Below are 22,296 nucleotides of genomic sequence, written 5' to 3' on the forward strand. Positions count from 1 at the left end.
AAGAAAATTAAAAAATTTCTGTATTTTCTATTTTCTTTTTGTAACGTCTTCGCAACACGCTACTATTATATGAAAATCTGCCTGATTTGAAATGTTTTACATTTTTTTTTCTAAAACAAGAAAAATTAAACCACCGAAGTGGATAAAATTACATTAAAAGAAAATTTATTTAATTCAAATATATACATATATATATATATATATATATATATATATATATATACACGGAGAGAAATTTTTCCCTTTAAAAGTACCAATACTATACTAGCGATTTTCGTATGTCCGTTTTCTTAACAAAAACGCTTAAAGTTATACTAAAATAGTTCCAAAAATTCCCATGCGCTAAAAGATCACTGGTATTAACGTTATTAGTAGCAATTTTATTTCTATATTGCACGAATGACAAGTGAACATAGTTCCCCGCTCTGCCGTGCGAGATTCGTTCAAGGCACATACCAATATAGCGTCAACATAGAGCGATTATTCCAATTAGTTGTCAAATAATCGCTCGACGTTTGACGCTTTATTAGTATGAACGAAATTCGCATGGCAGGATGAAGAACTATATTCACATGACATTTATACGAATATAGAAGAATCAACGACACTTTATCTCTCCGGAACAACCCAAACTATTTTAGTATGTCCACAAGTGGTATTGGTATAAATTTTATGCTATTAAAGTCGCAATAGTTGTTTTACTAAATGAGTAAGTAGTTTTCATACGAAATTAGGGAGAAATTTCTCTCCGTGTATGTATATATAGATTTTTCATTATAAAGAATTTTATTAGATATAATTATTTTTTAAACTAAATTTAACATAATAAAATTTTCAAGTACTGAATGTTTATATGACAGAATTTTTATTTTACATAATTTTCCTATATCCAACTTTTTATTTAAAAAATTTTACTTTTACCGAATATTAATTTATCAGAAATCTCGTTCAACAAAATTGCAATTTGAATTTTTAAATGTTAGAATTTCAAATTCACCGTCTTTCTGCGGGACGTATGAATGAGCTGTAAACTTAATTTGTTATAATTTTTATTTGACAAAATTTCATTACCTAGCATTTAATTTTAGTCGAATTTTTATTTTTCGAATTATTATGTTACAGAAATTTCATTTTATTTTACAGACTCTTTATTTCATCAGATTTTCATTTGACGAAATTAGTATTTACTCGAGATATTATTAAACAGAATAGTCATTTAAAAGAATTTTTATTTTACAGAAAGAATATTAAAAAGGATTCTTTTCTAGCCAAATTTTTATTAGTTTTAATTTATATTTTATAGAACTCTACAAATGAAAATTCGTTTAAATTAGAATTTTTTAAATAATAAATTAAATGAAGAAAAATTGTGTAAAAGAAGAATTCGTTCATATCAGTATTCGGTTCCTAAAAATTTTTTAAGTAAAAATTTGTTTAAAAAGAAAAGTTTTAAGTTTATAGAAATTTACTACTCTCATGTACATATATATATATATATTTGAAAATTTTATAAATTATCAATAAAATTGTTTGAACAAATAAAGAGTTCATTTTAGAATTATTAAATTTTATTATTAAATCAGAAATAATGATCCCTATAAAGTTTATGGCGGTTTTATATATAAACATATACATATATATGTCCCACATAGTACGGCTTCTTGTTGTGATGTTACTGTAACGATATCTGTAGGGCTTGTAAGGTCACTGTGTAAGCCTACAGTGAACTTGAGGTAATCTTAAAACTGTCGGCTTACAGTAAGCTTACACAGTAAGGTCATGGTAAGCTTACATGCCCCAGATAGCAAAATGTCAGCAATATGCCAGGCATGTATCTCGCAACGTGCCGATGTGATCAGCATGCGAGTTCTCAGTAGATCAGACAGATGGGTCCTCATATGTATCGCATATGTGATAGCTGATTGTTTGCGATATTGCTATCACGAGTGCCACTCACAGCGTGCAAGATTCGTGCGACACACAATTGTTTTCTGGATAGTAAGGTTGTTGTAAGCTACCTGTAAGGTTACTGTAAAGTTGCTGTAAGGTTACTGTAAACATAGAATGTTATTAATAAATAAATTTTATTAATATTTATACGCAGTAGTTTTCTATGGTATATGCGGCTGCGCAGTAAATTTTATTTAACAAACCCTATTGGGGTTCATGTAGTACTTTACCAAATATATAATTTTCTATAAAAAAATTTATAATATAATATATTATAATACATAAAAATTCTATTAAAAAATTTATAATATAATATATATTATAATAATATATTTCATCTTACTCTATGCTTAAAGTAGCCTTACAGATATCCTTACAGCAAGCACACAATAAGAAATCGTGCTATGTAAGGTTGCAGTAAAAGTAATTACAATTGGCCTATGTGTACATTTCTGTAAATTTTTTAAAGTTTCAAAATTATATTTATACTAAAAAACAATAAAAAATCAAAATTTATAATTAATAATTATTACAATTATTGTTCGATAAAATTTAAAAAGTAACACTTGGTATGAGAATAACTATTCAAATTTCGCGCTAAATTTTTTTTAGATTATGACCAAGTTATGACGCTTTTGATCAGCAATAAACGTGAAAAAAATAATAGCAGATAATAGCCATTTTTCATATGAAGCTTGATATTGTATTATAGAAATGTAAAATATTATTAAATTATTAATGTTTTGCATTATTTGTTAATGTTATTTAATGCAAAAAATATATATTTACAAAGTATGAAGCAGAATATTATTATTGAAATAATTATTTGGTATTTAGTAATAAGTGTCTCATTGTATAGAATACAAACCTTCAAAACAAGAAAAATGTATCAAGTGTTACAAAAATTTCAAATTCTTCTATTTAATCACAATTTCTAAATGTTAATAATTTAAAAAATTAAACAAAAACAGTTTGATTTTTCACAAAGTTTGACATTTAAATAATAATAACCCATAAAAATTAAAAAATTAAATTAAATCTCTCTATTATTATTTGGGGGGAGATTATGAGATTTTCATTAAAAAATTTGTTGTTAACTAGGATATTTTTTTCAAAATTTGTATGAAAAATAAAAAAATTCGTATTTTTTTTATTTCTTTATTTGATAACAGTTATTAAAGTTATGATTCTTTTTAATTTAATGTCTTCAGAAGCCGAATATTTTTAAAATGAGTTCAGTTTAAAAATATTTTAAATATTTAGTAAAAAATACCGTAACTATAATGGAAGCATTTAAAAAATTAAATTAAGTCTAAAAAGTTATTTTTCTCAAAACCGAAGTGATAGATTTTTAAAATTTTTTTTGAAATTCAGTCTGATAAATAGGAAACTTTTTTCTGTTTATGTAAAAGTAGTGTTTTTTGCCGTTAAAATACTATTTACAATTTTTAATCTAGATGTAAAGATTTACATTATGTATTTCTGAAAATAATACAAAACAAATGAATGATAAGGAGAAAAAATTATATTTTTAATAAATTAAATGCTTGAAAATCTATATGAGCAATATTAAAAAACTGTAAATAGTATTTTAACTGTATTTATACTTTTACTGTAACAAATATATTATATTTAAATAGTTATGTGATGAATACCTTTATTCATTCAGGTTTTTTTGCCATTTGGAGGCTAAGTTAAGTCCTCATGATTTTGCAGTTAAAACAAATTTACGCCAAATAACACATCTTATATAGAGAATAAAGTTTAAGATAAAGCGCCTCGGGATCACACGATTCTGTAACGATTTATTTCATTAAAGCATTTCTGAGAATACTTTCTGTTTCTTCATATTTCATTTTTTTATAATGTATATATATTCTGTCTAAATTCATTCTTTTGTTAGCATTAAGTAAAAAGCTCTAAGACTCTTTTTGGAAATGCATTAATTGACTGGATAGCATTTCTTTTCCTTTTTTCTCTGTATAATCAGATTTGTAAGCAAAGCGATTGAAAAAATTTTCTATCTAGACGTTTCTTGAAATAAAATCCTTTTTAATAAAAACTGAGAATTTCAAGAAGAAAAATTCTTAACACTTGTAAATTTTTTAAGAATTGGAAAATTGTTTGCTTTCAGACTTGATTCTATTTACATGAAAAATATACAATTTATATTGTTACATTATACAATGGTAATATTTTATGTTCTTTTTTCTTGTTTCTTAAACTGTATCGATATTTTTTATTAGAATCAATCATTACTTAAAAATTAAATATCTTAATTAATGCGCTCAATTATTTTTACATTTATTGAATAATATTTTTGTCACTTCTTTACTTTTTTATTTTTTTTCTCACTTTATTTCATTTCAATTTTTCTAGTCGATTTTAATTTATTAGTATATAAAATCACGGTGAAGTTATAGCACAAAGTACTTAAAATTTGATTTTGTTAACTTTCTACAGAATTTAGTTACAGATCGTTTGTATTTTACAATTACATACCTACTATTACAATTACTTAATTACATTTAACTCTTTAATGAAATCTCACATTTTTCATTACTGTAGCAACTAATTAAAAATATTTAAATTTAACAAAAATTATTATAAAATTAGGCTAATAATTAAATATTAGAAATTTAACAATTTGAAAAGTTATCAATAAATACTTATTTTCATGAATAATATATTTTTCATTAAATCGTTACTGTATTTTACAATTATAGATTTTTATTTTAAATTTTGTGTAAAAAATAAAAAAGAAAATAATACGTAAGAAATTCAACTGGACTTTTTTACAATTCGAAGCAGAAATCTTTTTATTATCCAAGACTTCTTTTATACACATATTTTACAAACTTTTCAATATTTGCTCAAAGAATGTGTAAACAAATTTAGGTTTTTTATTACTAATAATTATAAAATTTAAAATAATATTTAATATTTTAAATATTTTTCCCGAACTATAAATTTAATTATTTTTACTATAAACTTTCTGCAAATTTTGGCAACATTTTATGTCCAGGAAGTGAGACTAGTAAAGTTAAAATTGTCAAAAAACAAATATTATGTCTAATTGTGCTCGACTTGTGTTCATTTAAAAATTCAGATTTTTTAAAAAATTTTCCAAAACATATTTTCAGTGTAAAATTTAAATGTATTAAAAGATAATTAGCACAAATAATAGTATCTGATTTAGAAAAATTATTAGAATTATTAGAACAAAATTTTTCTAATTTTTTAACCCAGAATTTTGAGTTTTTAAAAAAATTAATTTGTGCACAAAAGAATACTATTTGGTACAAAATTTAATTTCTTTTTAATTTTAATTTTAGACGTTTTAAAAATGTTATTTAATTTTGTGCCCGGCATTTGGAATTTAAAAAAATGAATTTGTGCACATGTCGCAAACACAATTTGTCATAAAATTTATTTTCTCTTTCTTGAAAATTTTAATTTTAGGCGTTTTAAAAAATTATTTGCCTGGGATTTTAAGTTTTTCAAAAATGTTTTCAACTTGTGCACATTAGAGCACAAGTTGAGTACATTTGCGCACAAGATTTGTTTTTTGAAAATTTTAACTATACTGGTCAAACTTACTGGACATCAACATTTTCTCATATTTTAAGTTATATAATAATTAGTTAAGAATATTTTTCATAGAAAATTTAATTTAAAATAAACTTAATTTAAAAATTTTTAAACAATTTTCTCTAGATAATTTTATAAATTTTTTTCAAGGATTCAATAGACGATTGGATTCATATTTTTCTTTTAGACAATTTATTATACTATTAAAATCTTATTGCGACTATATCTTAAATTGCAAATGTCATATTCAAAAAATGTTGTTTTTTGCAAAAACTTTGTTGAATACTGAATTACTTTTAATAGTTTTTAATTCCCGAATTTCAAGGGAAATTTTCACATTCGTCAGTATCCATCAAAGTTATCATTTCTAATTGTTGAATACTAGGACTTTTTTCCTTGGCCATTACCAAGACTAGTTGGTGAATAAAGTCCCAATTTCAATCCCAATTCTTTTGGTTTTCTAGGGGCATTTCTAACGGGAAAAGGGCTGAAATTCGATTTTATACTTGGACTTCCTTCAAATCCTGATCTATTGGTATAATCAATATTTCCAAGACTTAAGGACGATTTCTTATGATTCACTGATTCTCTCGAATCATTCATGTTTGTAATATTTAATTTACCTGAATAATCGGGTCTCTTTGTTGCTTCCCCTAAACTCGGAGACAGCTGTGCTGAAAATGGATTTGACAATTGAGCAAATTCTCTGTTGAATTGATTACTCGTAGATAGTAAATGAGATTCTTGACTCGAATTCAGAAAAGATTTATCCTCCATTCCAGGATCCATTAGTTTATAAGGTTGTCTGTCAAATTCCAATTTAGAATCATTTGGCGATATCGATTCATGTTTTCTGGAAAGATAAGTTTCATACTTGTATTCCAATGGTGAAAGGGCACTCGATTTTAATAACCTTTCTTCGCGTGATCCTAAAAACATTTCTTCAGTTTTATCAATTGACCCTAAAAATCTGTCATCAATTTTAGATCCTAGGAATTTTTCTTGCGTTATAGGCCCCAGGAAACTTTCTTCATTCGTGGATACCAGAAATCTTTCTCCATTAGAAGATTCCATAAATTTTTCTTCATTTGAAGTACCCAGAAATCTTTCTCCATTAGATCCTGAGAATCTTTCTTCATTAAACTTCAATTGGATATTATTTGTAGGAGTAGGCTTGTCATTATAATAAGGCGCTCCCTCATTTTGGAATTTTCCCTCACTTTGAAAAGCAGCTACTTTATCTTCATCATAACGAACACGAAATTCCAGACTTTCCTTAGACAAAATTTTCTTGTGATTCATCTCAAAATCGAAATTTTGATAATCAAAGGTTGATTTCTCGTACCCTCGAGCCGAATAAGAATCATTTGGAGATTTTCTTGGAGATATTATTGGTGATAATTTGAATTCGTATGGTTTGTAAGTATCGTAAGGACTCTTGAGAGGTGAAGAGTCAAATGATTTTTCTTCCTTTGAGTAATCTTGTCTTGTTTCCGGATAAGATGTGTTTTTATAAGGAAGAGCTGGAATTATCGCCTCGGGAATTACCTGCGAAGACAAAACTTGAATCTGGTCCAGTTTCTCCAGTTCCCTGTAAATATCAATATCACTTTTAGGTGTAAACTTAGAATATTTCGTTGAATAGGTCTGATGATTAGAATTATGGATTACTGATTGACACAGTGGATTTAATGACTGATTTATTGAATTTAATGACGGACTTAAAGGATTATGACAGAAAGAAGAATTTAGCGTCTGACACAGGGAATTTTGATTCAGTGGACTTAATTTCTCACTGAGGGGATTAAGCGTTTGTCTCAGAGGATGACTCAAAGGACTTAGTGTCTGGCCAAAAGGACAGGGATTTTGATTCACTGTCTGATGCACTGAACTAAATGTCTGATTTACTAGATTCAATGAATGGCTCAATGGATTCAATGACTGATTCATTGGATGAAATTGAATCGGTACATACGAATTATAATTTTCCATCTCTTCCTGAGTCAAGACACCATTTTTTGGTTCAGCTTTTTTATAATTATAGTTATCAATATGAATTTTCTGATCACGTTTGAATGAACCAATTGATGGCGATTCACCATCGTAATTAGTAAGTTTGGAAAGTTCCTCATTTATTTGTCGATCAATAAAAGCGTCTCTAGTTTCGAGATAATCTTGAGAAATAATTTCATCTAAATCAACGTCATCATCGTCACCAATTAACGATAATTTACAAAGTTCATCATTTATTTTTGCATCAAATTCAGATGTAGTGGATGTTATATGACCCAAATCTTTAAAATTAATTTTAGCAAGCTCCTCATTTATCTCGTGTTCATTCAATCCCATTTTCTCCAATATTGGACTGAAGATCTTTGATATCTCCTCATTGATAGGACTGATAGTAATTTCTTTTGAAATTTCCTCTAGATCTGGTAAACGTTTCTTGGCTTGACATGTGAGAATTTTTTGTAAAATCGCTGAATTTTCTTGAATTATTTTTAATGCTCTGTCACTGCTGCTTCGACGACCATTATCGCCAATTTTTCTCGGTTTCACTTTAGTCCAAACACCTAACTTAGATTCCTTGTCGTCATCATCATCTTTATTGTTACTGTTTTGTGTAACTTTTTTTAGTATACTATCACTGCATTCATCAATGTTGATCTTTGGCTCGACTATGTATGTTTTTCTGTTCTCGTTGGATATACTGATACCTGGAATATTGATACGACTTTTCGAGAATCCACTAGCTGAATCGCTAAAAGTATCCTGTCTTCTCGCTTCTAAATTCTGAACATCCTCCCAAATGTAGCCGGTTTTTTTCGTTAGCATATTGGTATCCGACTGACATTCGGATTTTGATTCAAGATGCTTTAAATCTTCTAAAATATCACTCGATCTTTTTTTCACCGTTAATTCTTCATTTGAACTAGATGATGTCAAATTTGGAAATTTTTTATCCAAACTGCTACAACTTCTTTCAAATGGCTTTGGGAATAATTTCTCATTTTCCTTTTTTTTAACTCCTTCAAATGAATTTTCTTTCGGTAGTGCTGACAAAGAATCATCTTCTCTAACAGGATCATCAACAAACTTATATTTTTGATAACTGAGAAAGGCACTTCCACCAATCTTGAGATCCATATAAGTTTCACTATTTTCATAGACTTTGGTCTGTAAAAAATCCGTTGAAAAAGAATAATCAGATTTTAGTGAATATTTTAAAGTCGGTTCTGCCTTTTTGGAAACAGCATCATACGGAGATGGTGTCTTTTGATTTGGATGAGCAATTGGATAAAAGGGAGAAGTGATTGATACCAATTCGATAGGTGGAGTGTCAGAAAGATTACCATTGTCTTTATAATTTGATGAGTACTTTATGGAATTGGCACTGATCGGCGATTGAAGGTCAGAACTGAAAGACCTCTCGGAAGACTTGAGTTTATTGGGACTATAGGATTCACTGGAACTACTTAAAACAAGTTTGGGACTGGAATCTGATTTTGCCTTTAGGGAATCAACACTAATGGGAGTTGATGAACACGATTTATCAAAGGAAGGAACTTTTGGCTCTAATTTCGTTCTCACGTTTATCAGATCAGCCTCAATGGATTGAAGAGTCAATGTCTTTGAGTCCGAGCTAACAGAAGAGGATGTCGATTTTTCAAGAGCTCTCGACTCGGATCTTATAGGCGTTCTGGGACTCATTCTTAAACTAGAAGATTTTGAATCAGGTCCCATGGTTTCTCCAGAACTGGCCGATTCTGGAGTTTGTGGACTTTTTTTCGATAAATGATTAGAGATTGGAACTTTCGGATAAATGTAATCTAAATTAGACCAATTCAATTCAGTTTCGGAAAGTCTGTTTAATTTTTTATCAACAGTTAGAGGAAAAATTGACAAATCATCTAAGACATTATTTTGAGAGGAAGTTCTATTTGAAACTTCATTAAACGAATTATTTCCTATTGAATCACTAATCCCTTGATCTAAGAGGCTATCAAAATTTTTGTAATCATAATTAACGCCTTTGGAATCTGAACTCTCAACACACTCCTTTCGGTCCGATTCATCTAATCTAGCTAAAAAATGAAAAGAGCCGGAAACTTTGAGTTCTTGACTCTTTTTCTGAATTTCACAATCACTGAACACTCCGCTTGCTACAAAATCATTATCACCCGCCGACAATCTTCGAATCTGATCTGTTATTTCGGCAATTGATGTTTCCTCAAGATCTGACGACAGTCCACTGACATGTGATTCAGAAACAGCACCAACAACACAAACACTCGCGAACTCATTTTTCACTTCCGGTTGAATTCTCGATGGTGTTTGGCCAGCAATTGGAGAACATCCTAAACGAGGACTTTTCTCATCATCTGTAGCCATGACATAACAATCTGAAGATGAAGTTGGCTCTTCACTGTCAACATCACTGAGACGATCAGGTTCATCGCAGAGTTCAGTTGATGTACTGTCGCTGTCGCTGTCAGCACTGCTGCGTTTCGATGACGTCATTGTGACCGACATTGTTTCGGGTGAATGCACTAACGTGTCAGGCTGTCCTCCTTCATCTGCAGGAAAGGAAAACAAATCGATAAAATCACAAGTGATAAAACACATTTTTTTTGAAATTTAAATTTTATTTTAAAGAATAATGATTTGATTATGAAAAGAAGATTAAAACCAATTTTTGTTTTTTTTTTTTTAAATAGCGATGATACTACCACTATGTATGTCATGTCGAATAAATATACGGATGTTGACCCTGTAGACCACACCTGCGTCAATACTTGTGTGCCTGCTGAGAGATACAACAGGTGGTTCTTAACGAAAAACCACGAACTTGTACGAGAGATAGTAAGCTAATCGATAAAGCTCGAAGATAGGTTTGTAATCTTTGTTATCTGCCGTAGTTGAAATTTCTTTTAAACTTAATAATTTGGAAAACTTGAAAAAACTGATTCTTATTTTTTAAGATTTTCTTCTTCCGAAATTTTTAACGATTTCCTTGTTTTTTTTTTGAAGTAATTTATTCTATAAATTAAAGAAGAAAATAATTTCAATAAAAGAGTTTATTTAGAGTCATAAATACAATTTTTAATTTATTGTTGTCTGAAAATAACATTTAAAAATGTTCATTCAAGATAAGAATGATTATTTAATAAAAAAAAATTTGTAAACAATTTTTGTGAACACTATAAAAAAAAACAGTCTAGAGAAATTTTGGCGTAAATTTTTTGTCTTTTTGCCTCTTATCGTGGTGCGTCACAAATAAAAATTCAGTTAAATAGAAATTCTGTTAATTAGGAATTCAGTTAATAAAAATACTTTTAAATAAATATTCGGAGAAATATAAATTCGATAAAAAAGACAAATCTATTAAATAAAACTAACGTTTTATGAAAATTTTGCTGAATATAAATTTTGTAAAATTGAATTATTTGAAAATTCCATGCATTAGAAAATTTGCTTTATAAAAGTTCAATTAGGATCATTTGAGGTAAAAATAAACAGTTGATATTTGAGATTAATTAAAAAATTTTAAATTAAATACGACGACATTATTTTAAACTCAGCTCACCTGTAATAGGTTCTGAGTATTGACAATATTTTATTATGACAATTGACAATGCCGTACTTCAACTTATTTCTTAATACACAAAAGATTGAAAATCAAAATTTCACTGTTTCAGTATTTTTGACTCGTATTTGCATAAAAATAAACTGAAAATTCAAACCAACATTCCTTATTAAGAGGATAGACCGTTGAAATTTCAACCTATTGAAATTAATGCTGTTTAAGTTTGTAAATTTTTTTTGACAATATTGAGTATTTAAAACTATAATATACTCTGGAAAATTAAAAAACTATTAAGGAATTAGTATCACATCTCAGTGACTTTTCTTAAACATTTTTTATTTATTTCAAAATTTTTTGTATTTACTTTTTTTATACCTAAAAGAAGGGGTTTTAAACTATTAAAAAAAATTGTTATTCCTTATTTATCATGGCTAGTATTGCTGTCATGGCCGCCTGAAAATACCGCTACTTATTATTGTCGGACACGATATCTCCAATTTAGGTCAACGAAAAATAAAAGTTTTCCTTTTTTCTTGAAAAGTAATCTTATCGCTAGCGTCGGAACTGCGATCAACTGTTCTCAATGAAAAAAAACAAAATGGAGGACTTTTTTCATTTTTGACCTTGTTTTTTCAACTTAAATTGTTTAAAAAAATGATTAAATACACAGCCCACAAAAAAAAGTGTCATGTACTTTTGATAGGAATACCCTAACCCTATGTATTTTGACGCGCTGAACACGAATCCGAAGTCGGTTTTGCTCCATCACGTCAGGATTTTTTTCTAACCTCAAAAAACATGTCGGATTTTGAGAAGTAAGCGATTTTTTTAAAAATTGATGTATTAATTTTAAATTTGGTATCTGGGGGTTTTTTGTGTCGATGATTACGAATCTGAAATTAGATTTTCAAAATCCAAAATGGCGGATCCAATATGGCGGACGAATTTTGAAGAAATTTTAAAATTTACTTCAAACTTGGTATCTAGGGGTTTTTTGGGTCGCTGATTACGAATCTGATGTCATATTTCCGAAATTCAATATGTCTGATTCAATATTAAGGAATTATTTTTAAAAATTTGCAGATTATTACGAAATTTGGTATCTACAGGTTTTCTAAGTTGCTGACAAGTAACACTAGGGAAGTGCCATACGCCAATTTTTCTGAAACTTGGCAGTTTTGTAGTTTTTTGAAAACAATTTGACACGTATGTTTTGTTTTTCCCCAAAAGCTGATTTATGGGGGGAAATACCCCTTGAATTTTTTTTTGGTAGGGGGACATTATTTTACGAAATTTTTTAAAAATTAATGTGCAATAATGTATCTGAGGGTTTTTTGGGTCGCTGATTACGAATCTGATGTCTGTTTTCAAAAATTGAAAATGGCGTATCTAATATGGCCGATAGAAGTCCATGTTGGATATGCCATTTTGAATTTTTGAAATCATGTCGGACTTTGAGAAGTAGGCGATTTTTTTAAAAATTGATGTATTAAATTCAAACTTGGTGTCACTTGTCAGCAACTTAGAAAACCTGTAGATACCAAATTTCGTAATAATCTGACAATTTTTTAAAAATAATTCCTTAATTTTGAATCAGACATATTGAATTTCGGAAATATGACATCAGATTCGTAATCAGCGACCCAAAAAACCCCTAGATACCAAGTTTGAAGTAAATTTTAAAATTTCTTCAAAATTCGTCCGCCATATTGGATCCGCCATTTTGGATTTTGAAAATCTAACTTCAGATTCGTAATCATCGACACAAAAAACCCTCAGATACCAAGTTTAAAGTTAATACATCAATTTTTTAAAAAATCGCTTACTTCTCAAAATCCGACATGTTTTTTGAGGTTAGAAAAAAATCCTGACGTGATGGAGCAAAACCGACTTCGGATTCGTGTTCAGCGCGTCAAACTACATAGGGTTAGGGTATTCCGGTCAAAAGTACATGACACTTTTTTTTGTGGGGCTGTGATATGAATAAAAATTATGATTGTAGTCCCGACGATAGCGGTATATGAGTAGAATATGCCATAAAAATTTTAGCACAATGGGTGCAATAGTTTTTTTTAGGATGTCCGCCAGGTCAACAAACTTTGTTTTGAGAAAAAGCGAATTTACGAAAACATGTATTTTTCAAGAAAATACCCCCTTAGAGGGATTTCAGTTTGAACTTTTTTCTACACAATGCACATACTCTATTAAGATTATATTGTGATTAAATAAAAAAACTTTGAAGTTTTTGAAACTTGATACATTTTTCTTGTTTTGAAGGTTTGTGTTTAATTGTGGGACACCTATTATTAAGAACCGAATAATTATTTCAATAATAATATTCTGCTTCATACTTTGTAAATATATATCTTTTGTATTAAATAACGTTAACAAATATGTTGCAAAACACTCATAATTTAATAATATTTTACATTTTTATAATACGATGTCAAGTTTCATATAAAAAATTGCTATTATTTTTTTTTCACGTTTACAGTACTGCTGATCATACGTCATAATTTGGTCATAACCTAAAAACAATTTGGAGCAAAATTTGAATAGTAGTTCTCTTACCAAGTGTTACTTTTTAAATGTTGTCGAACAATAATTGTAATAATTATTAATTATAAATTTTGAATTTTTATTGTTTTTTAGCCTAAAAAATCACATTTTTAGTAGCTGTGTAAGTATAAATGCGCATGCGTATAGCTGACACAACTTATAATCAGTGTTGCCAAAATTCACATTTCATAAACTTAAATTTTAGCCTGTCCCAGGGTTGAATGTCCCACTGTTTAAATTAAGCAATCGCAAGAAATTATTTAAATAAAAATTGTTTGTGAAATTTTTAAATATTTTTAGTTATTGGATATTATACTTAAAAACATGAGTAAACGAAGTAACGATTACACTTTTTTATTAAACTGTCCTATCTATATAAAAATTAGCATTGTATTTTAAGAAAAAATTTACTCTGGTACGTCAAAAACAGTTTTTCTCAATTTTCTTTGTAATTAATGATTCAATATGGCTAAAATTTTTGGAGATAGTGTGTTGTCATAAACATGGTTTACATTTAAATTTTGGTCGAGTTTCTTTAAGTAGTTTTTCAGAAAATTTAAGTGTCTTACTGTATAAACTCTCCTACTGTTTGTCACCCTCCCCTATAAAAGCATATGTTGGCGCGTGACTTTTACATTGTATCCCGTTTTTCGATATGTTACCGAAGTTCCTAAGCAAAATAATAGTTTCCATAGCATTTCTAAGTATATATACTACAAGAATATGCAGTTTTTAGAAAATTGATTTTTTTGAAAAAAATGTCGTACTACCCCTTAATTGATTAATAATTTTTAAAATAAAACTCGAAATTTTCAAAAAATAATAATGTAAATTTTAATTTTTTGAAAAATAACAAAAATTGTAAAATTGTTAAAAATTACTTTTTTTCTTATTTTTTATAGTGAAATATGATTTTAGGTTCTGAAATAATGTCAACAAAATTTTTTACCCCTAAACAAGACCCAGTATGTTTGGTTTTAATTTGAATGATTATTGCTTAAAAATTCAACTTCTTCCACACTTTTTATCATTTTTATTGAAAATTTTAAGCTTTTACATGATTTTGAAAAAGTTTTTTCAGTCGGGAATCAATCATGAGGATTTTAAAAAATTTTACTATTTCAAAAAATAAAATTTCTAAAATGGTCAAAAAGTATATTTTTTTTAATTTCAATAATTCCTTTAACAACATTAATTTCGATGGGTTGAAATTTCACTTATCCGTCCCATTAATACTATGTATAACAAAAAAAGACTTTAATTTTTCACTTTTGTCTATCTAGTTAATAAAAAATTAACTGTTAACATTTACCCCAAATAACCCTAAATAGAAATTCTATTAAACTCAAATTTAATTTAATTTAAATTTTCATTCTTTGATATGAAAATTTGGCTTATTATAAAATCTAATTTATGAAATTCTACTATAAATAAAAGTTTAATAATTTTTAATTCGAAACAAAAATTTCGACAAGTGGGAAATATTTATGCACTCAGAGAAAAAGGTTTTTTTTGACTGTATTAAACAGTTTATTCATCCTATTTCGTTTGTAACAAAAATAGAGTTTTGTTAATTTAAATCAATACGCTGGGTTAGTGGAAAAAAAGGATACGTCCGTTTGATTTAACTATGACGTGTCCTTTTTTTCCAATAACCCAGTGAATATTTGGTTCATTATAATAAATACTTATATTTCATTTGATTACCACAAACAAAATTTTTATTTAAAGTTGTTTGTTTCTTTAATAACCAAATTAATTATTGGAATAAAGCGTACTATTTAGTTAAAAACAATTTGGTTCACATAACAGAAAAATTTATTTCATTTGACAAAATGATTTAATCAAATTTGTAAACTTCTTAACTTAAAAACTGTACAGGCAGCCAGTGAGAGCCAATCAGAGAGTCAGTAGATTTAAATTTGAATTTTCTGTCTCTCTTACTCTTGTACGTTTTCTGCGTGGTGGGAGGCTGCCTGTGCAAGCAGCTGGAGGTGTGCGAGCGCCTTCAAGCTACTACCTAGCTCATTGTCAGTTCAATTTTCACAGTCACGCGGTTAGATGCACGTGGAGAAATCGTTTTTCAAGTACTTCAGTTTTGAGTGTTGCTACAATGAGTGTAGTAATAAGTATGAAATACAAAAGTGGAATTGTGGCGAATTCCTAAAAATTTTTGAAGGTAAAGAAAGTATTTTCTATTAATAATTTTTGGCTTTTCGTTGTGCAGAGGTTATGTTTAAACTTCCATACATTATATTTTTTATTTTTTTTCATTTTATTTAGATGAGGAAATACAATTCTTTTCCTTCCAAGAGCTACAAGTTTTTCCGTCAGAGTATTATGAGTAGAGTCTGACATTAATAACGTTTCCACAGTTATTCCCTCATCTAAATAAAATGAAAAAAAATAAAAAATATGATGCATGGAAGTTCAAACACAACGAAAAGCCAAAAAGTATTAACAGAAAATACTTTCTTAACTTCGAAAAATTTTAGGAACAAAATAGTTAAAAATAGAAATTAATTTAACCAAAATATTTACTAGAACCCCATGGCACACGATATTTTGCACAAAGGAATGAATTTCGCTCTTTTTTTATGTCAGGAAGAAGGGGCAAAAAAATAAACGGTAACTCCCGTCGGTCGGTAAAGAAGACACATATTTCTCTTTTTTCGCTTGTTCACTATAAAATTTGCTCCCTAAGAAGTTTTTACTCCCGCTACTCCTAACCAATAGAAAAAAAGCAATTTTTTCTTCCTGAACAAACTTTTTGTTTAGATTAAATATACCATTTAATCAAATGAAGTAACTTATTTGGTTGATTCAACTAAAAGTATTCAACCAAATAATTTGGTTTCACCAACCAAACGTTTGATTAACTGTATAGCAATGCATTCTTTTGGTTCATTCAACCAAACTTTTGTTGTTTCAAACGAATTTTTTTCTGAGTGTGCGTCCCGATTTCAAGAATTGTAGAATATTAAAAAGGTGTATAAATAATATAAAACTTACCATCAGGTAAATCCCTGCTATTTTGACGCTTTTTCATATCCTTCCAATGTAAAGTCACTGCTTGTCTATCTTTCCGATTTTGACTCCTGGGACTTAAACGAGGCGAGGATTTCACTTTGGAGGTAGATATTAAAGCGGATGTACCAATTTGACGATTTCTTCCGCTGACCAATGCATTTTTTCCAGCAAGAAGATGATTCATAGCCGATGTTGGAGGTGGAACCAAAGACTGTCTCGCACAAGCAGCTGTTAAATACTTTAATTTTTAATCTTTTATCATAAATAAATTATTAAAGTTTATGGACAATAAATTGGACAAACTATAGAATAACTTAAATTCAAGTATTAAAAGTCAATATGATTTTCCTTTTTTCCATTCTTCACTTTATTTTAAGCTTCAAATTGTTAAACATTTATTTCTTAATTTTTTGTTGTTTAATTTTTCAAGTTATTAAATCGTCGTTCAAAAATTTTTTTCAGAAAAAAAATTCTGATGCAAAATATGTAACAATTGATCTATCATATATCTAATGTAATATTCTAAATGCATAATTTATGTAAATAAAATATTTTCTTACATTACATATGTAATTTTTCATATTCATATATTCTTTAATTTTTTTTAATAAACGTTTTTTTATATACATAATTAAGAAATATGGTAAACAATAATTAATTAAATAATAATAAAGATAAGATAAGATACCAGAAAGTATAATATGGGCTTGACGTTGACGTTCTCGTAATTTTGCATATTGTTGCTTCAGCGTAGTTATATCTAAAGCCAGTTTTTCTCTGTCGCCACTTAAAGTCTGCAAAGTTCCCGAAGCTAAGGAAGAACGATCTGAAAATTAATAATCAATTTTATAATTTGAATAATGATTCAATAAAAATAATGCACGGAAAAATATTCCGGCGCACTCATGCACAGTGGGAAAAAGTACAATTATCGTCTTGAAATTTTATTGAAGCAACAATCTTTAACCGATTTTAATGTAGTAATTTAATTTATTCAAAAAATTCGAGTTATTTTTTTAAAGGTATTTTTAGTGACATACTGCATCCAAATCTAAATAATAAGAGGTTTTTCTATTTCCACATTACAAATCAATTATAAAAAATTAAAAATACAAAATGTCGGAAAAAAGTAAGAAATTAATTTTCTACATATTTACAGTTCGTTATTCATTTTGTTTTATTATTTTTATGTATGACATTTGACAAAATTTTTATTAAATCAATTTTCTATATTACCTACAAATTTTTAATATATATATATATATATATATATATATATATTAATGTATACATATATGTGTATAACTTTATATATATTTATTATAATTATATATAATTTATACAACAAAGAGGTAACAGAAGAATAAATTTACAATTAATTTCTATGACAAAAATAGGGTCAGTTGGGCTAAATGGGGACAGGGGGTAAATGGGGACAAGAGGTGTTGGAGCTTAATTTACAGTTTTAAAATTAAGTTCAACGTCAATATTTTAACCTCAGATCTCCTGCAAGACGTTTTGAGTATTGCCAAGCTTTTATCTTGACAATAGGCAGCAAGATAATTCAAGTTATCGCTCAATGCATAAAAACTTAAAAATCAAAGTCAAACAGTTTCAGCATTTTGTCTCGCATTTCAAAGAAAACAGACTTAAAAATCATACCAAATATTTTTCTTATTCCTTATGACTCATATAACAGAAATTCACTTGAATTTTTGATTTTTGTTAATTTGGTTAATAATAACTAGCTGTCCCCATTTACCCTGAGTTTTCAAATTTTTGGGGTAAATGGGGACAGTTCGTCATTATTAACCAAATTAACAAAAATCAAAAATTCAAATGAATTTCTGTTATGGGAGTCATAAGGAATAAGAAAAAAATTGGTATGATTTTTAAGTCTGTTTTTTTCAAATGCGAGACAAAATACTGAAATAAAAAAAAAATAATGTTTAATTAAAAAATTTTAATTGGTTCAACTATTATATTTATCTACTACAAATTTTTTTCAAGTTTTTTCATCCCTTAATACAGTACAGTAGAGACTCCATTATCCGGACCCCTATTATCCGGATATTCGATTATCCGGACAAATTTAAAATTAATTTTTTTTTTTTAAATATAAAGTTTATAAAGTTTCAAGCCGTAAACTTCTTGGAATAAAATACTCAACCGTAATCAAGAAAATCCAGCAGAAGATACAGACAATTTTGATTCAGGGGAAATCAGTGAGATCATAAAGGATTTACAAATATGCCAGGAATGCAATTCTGAAGATTTGAAAGAATGGCTCAGTTGTGATAATAATGATCAAGGAATTCAAATCATGTCAGATGATGAAATTGTTAATAACTTATTGCAGGCGAACAATCAAAAGGAAATTTGTGAAGACGAAACAGAAAAAAATGAAAGTGAAGAAAATGATGCAGAGCCATCTCATTCAAATGCATTTCAAGCTCTAGAAACAGCTTTACAATGGTTTGAAAAACAAGAAGAGTGCGATACCGTAAGCTTACTGCGACTAAAACAAATCAGGGATATAGCTGCTATGAAGAGAAGAAATTGCTTACGTCAAACGACAATTACCAAATATTTTAATAAAAATTAAATACCATATAAGTCAATTCAAAAACGTGAATTTTTACACGAAACGTTGCGTTTTAAAGTGTTTTAATTATTTTAAGAAAATGTTTATTTAAATATTTTGAAATATTTCTGACTAAACATTTATTAATGTTGACTTTAAAAGTTTTAGTTGTTTTCAGTCTTATTTTAATACATATGCGAATAAATATATGAAATTACGAATCAAAAATTTGTTTAATTCATACTTTACTCGATTATCCGGATTTTCGATTATCCGGACAAGCGCCTGCATCCATTAGTCCGGATAATAGAGTCTCTACTGTAATATACTTGAGGAAACTTTTTTCTTAAACCTTTCTTAGAAACTATGCTGTCTCCATTTACCCCAAATTTTATGAAATTTTCTAAATTTTGGGGTAAATGGGGACAGTCAGTTTCATGATTCATGTCCCCATTTACACCAACTGACCCTACTTATTTTATTTAAGGGATGGGCTCAAAAAGGCCAAAACATGTAAGTCCGTCTATAATTTTTTTTTTTCATAGAATAAATAAATAATTTTATTTGAGCACTTAGTTAGCTTAAATTACTTCTAGAGTTTTATTCAAATTAGAATAAAATTTTGGGATATTCTTGACATATCAAATAAAAAAGAAAATTTTTTTGTTTGACCCATGTAACCCCTCAAAGTCAGTAAAGTTGTAAAATAAAAAAATTTTTGAAATAATTTTCAAAAAGTTGCTCAACATTAATTTCTTTAAGATAAAAAAAAATTTGGACAACATAAAATTATTATTTTTGTATTTTTTTAACTTCTGAACTATAAAATTATATTATAAATAAGAAATAAAATAAACTTGAAAAAGTATTGCTTTGGTAAGAATAAAAATATTATTTCTTCAATACTTGTTGTATTTTGTTCAAAAGTTTTCACAAACACAAAACTTATGTCACCGATGGGAATAGAAAAGGATTAATTTTGATAAAAAATACCTTCCATCTCAGGAATTAGAATTATGTGAAGAAAAAGGAATTCAAATAATGATTTACTTCTCAAGCTAATATAATAGAGCAGTGAAATTTACCAATATAATTCAATATATTATATATTTCATATAATATATATTAAAAATAATATATTTAATAATAATATTTTTTTGTCAAAATTTGTATTTGTTTGAATTTTTATTTAACAGAATAGCCATTTTAATGAATTTTTATTAAACAAAATTTAACCGAATTAAAAAACAGTATAATGATTCTTTGTCATGTGCCAGATTATGTTCATATTATATCAAAAAATTGCATATTTGAGAAAAATTCAATATGTTGGTAATAGAATTTTATCCATTTTACCAAATATGCAATTTTTTTTAAACAAAATATTATTATACTCTGGCAAATGACAACGAATCCTTATATTATTCTTTAATCCTCCGCAAACTTCAACCATTATTTTACGAGAAAACCTACGGAAAATATTTACATGCGAAATCACAACAATCATATGTCCTTAATTGAAATTATGTCAAAAAATAATTTGAACAAGTATAAATTCGGCAAAAAAAAGTGTCCATCTAATGAAATTCTATCAAATAAAAATTCTAACAAATTAATTATGAATTTCTATATGAACCTGGTATTTAATATGAAGTTTTATCTATTTTCTAAGAACATTCATTTTTTGTAAAAAGAAATTATGTGAAAAATTAAATTAATAATTATCACAGTAAGAGTAGAAGTTCCAACTGTCTTAAAAACTGTAAGATATTTCAATTGCAATATCATTGCAATCGAACTACCTACACTGAGAAAACAATGCTATTGAATCTATAGCACGCACATTCACATACGTTCAAAAGCAAATATAATTAACTTGATGCAATATGTAGTTCATTTTATAGCACTGCTACTGAACCAAAGAATACAGTTTCTGATTCAATAGCAGTGCTGTAAAATGAACTACATATCGCATCAAGTTAATAGCATCTGCCTTTGAACGCATATGAATATACATGCTATAAATTCAGTAGCATTTTTTTCTCAGTGTAAAATTTAATTATAATTGATTAATTAATAATTATATTAATAATTAGTTATAAAAAATTAGTCAATTATATAAATTTTCATGAATTAATAAAAGACGTGCGATTTTATAATTTTTTTCATTTCATTAAAAATCAAAACACGTGTGCAATTAATATTGACAGTAATTAACAACCTTTCTTTCTTTGTGGCATACTAAAAATAGCAGCTGCTGCGGCTACAGCCAATCTTTCTTCCTCTTCAGTTTCACTATCATCCTCGTCGTCACTTAATCGGCGAGCCCAGGGTGTAATATTATATCGATGCTTTTCTCTGAGACTCGTGACTCCATATAAAGACCCCATGCTGACGATAGTCTGCAAAAAAAAGTTCTTTATATTTCGATGAAAAGAGCATTCACTATCTAAGAGAAAAAAACTTTTGAGGTTAAATGCCACGTGGAAAGGATTCCCTGGAAATTTCATTTGGAAAAACCTCCAGAATTTCAATAGAAATTTTAATAATTTTTCGATTAATAGGTGTTTTTAAGTATGAAAAATATATTTTTGATTTATTCCTTCGTGCAATTTTGCTGAATCAAAAAAAAAATATTTTCGAGGTGTGACGTCACTTAAATTCACTTGTAGGAAAATCAGCTAGTCCAAATGTAATAAATAATATAATTAAATTACCTTTCAAACCGTCGGTGTAGAATAAAATCCTATGAAAATTAACAGACTTATAGTTGATCAAAGTTCAAATTTCATGCAAATTTTGATTATTTTTAGAAACTTGTCTAATTTTTGCTAATTTTTCCTAATCCCACATAGCACGACTTCTTGCTGTGAGGTTACTGTAAGGATATCTGTAGGGTTTGTAAGGTTACCGAGTAAGCCTACAGTAAACTTGAGGTCATCTTAAAACTTTCGTTATTACAGTAAGCTTACTCAGTAAAGCTAAGGTAAGCTTA

General features: G+C 27.8%; 1 protein-coding gene and 1 long non-coding RNA gene across 12 annotated transcripts in view; one reads left to right on the forward strand and one right to left on the reverse strand.

Moving 5' to 3' along the window:
* Positions 1 to 3,234: 3,234 nt before the first annotated feature.
* LOC127285389 (uncharacterized) overlaps positions 3,235 to 22,296 on the reverse strand; it is a 117,744-nt gene continuing 98,682 nt past the window's right edge. For 8 of the 10 annotated variants that reach the window (XM_051311374.1, XM_051311369.1, XM_051311373.1 and 5 more), the window contains 4 exons: positions 21,523 to 21,703; positions 17,406 to 17,543; positions 16,700 to 16,945; positions 3,235 to 10,118 (listed from right to left, as the gene is read on the reverse strand). In XM_051311374.1, the coding sequence (XP_051167331.1) occupies positions 5,923 to 10,118; positions 16,700 to 16,945; positions 17,406 to 17,543; positions 21,523 to 21,703 (4,761 nt within the window). In that variant the 3' untranslated portion in view covers positions 3,235 to 5,922. The remainder of the gene's footprint in view (positions 10,119 to 16,699; positions 16,946 to 17,405; positions 17,544 to 21,522; positions 21,704 to 22,296) is intronic. The other 2 variants (XM_051311376.1, XM_051311375.1) reach the window with 2 other exon arrangements.
* LOC127285394 (uncharacterized) lies at positions 15,573 to 17,036 on the forward strand. Of its 2 annotated transcripts, none has more exons than XR_007843599.1 (3): positions 15,573 to 16,315; positions 16,706 to 16,821; positions 16,886 to 17,036. It is a non-coding gene; the product is annotated as an uncharacterized LOC127285394 (long non-coding RNA). The 2 variants fall into 2 exon arrangements; XR_007843598.1 differs by having other exon boundaries at positions 15,583 to 15,866.

The sequence above is a fragment of the Leptopilina boulardi genome, unplaced genomic scaffold, assembly GCF_019393585.1.
Source record: "Leptopilina boulardi isolate dan_hultmark-lab unplaced genomic scaffold, ZJU_Lbou_2.1 LbouV2_332, whole genome shotgun sequence".
Classification (NCBI taxonomy): Eukaryota; Metazoa; Arthropoda; class Insecta; order Hymenoptera; family Figitidae; genus Leptopilina; species Leptopilina boulardi.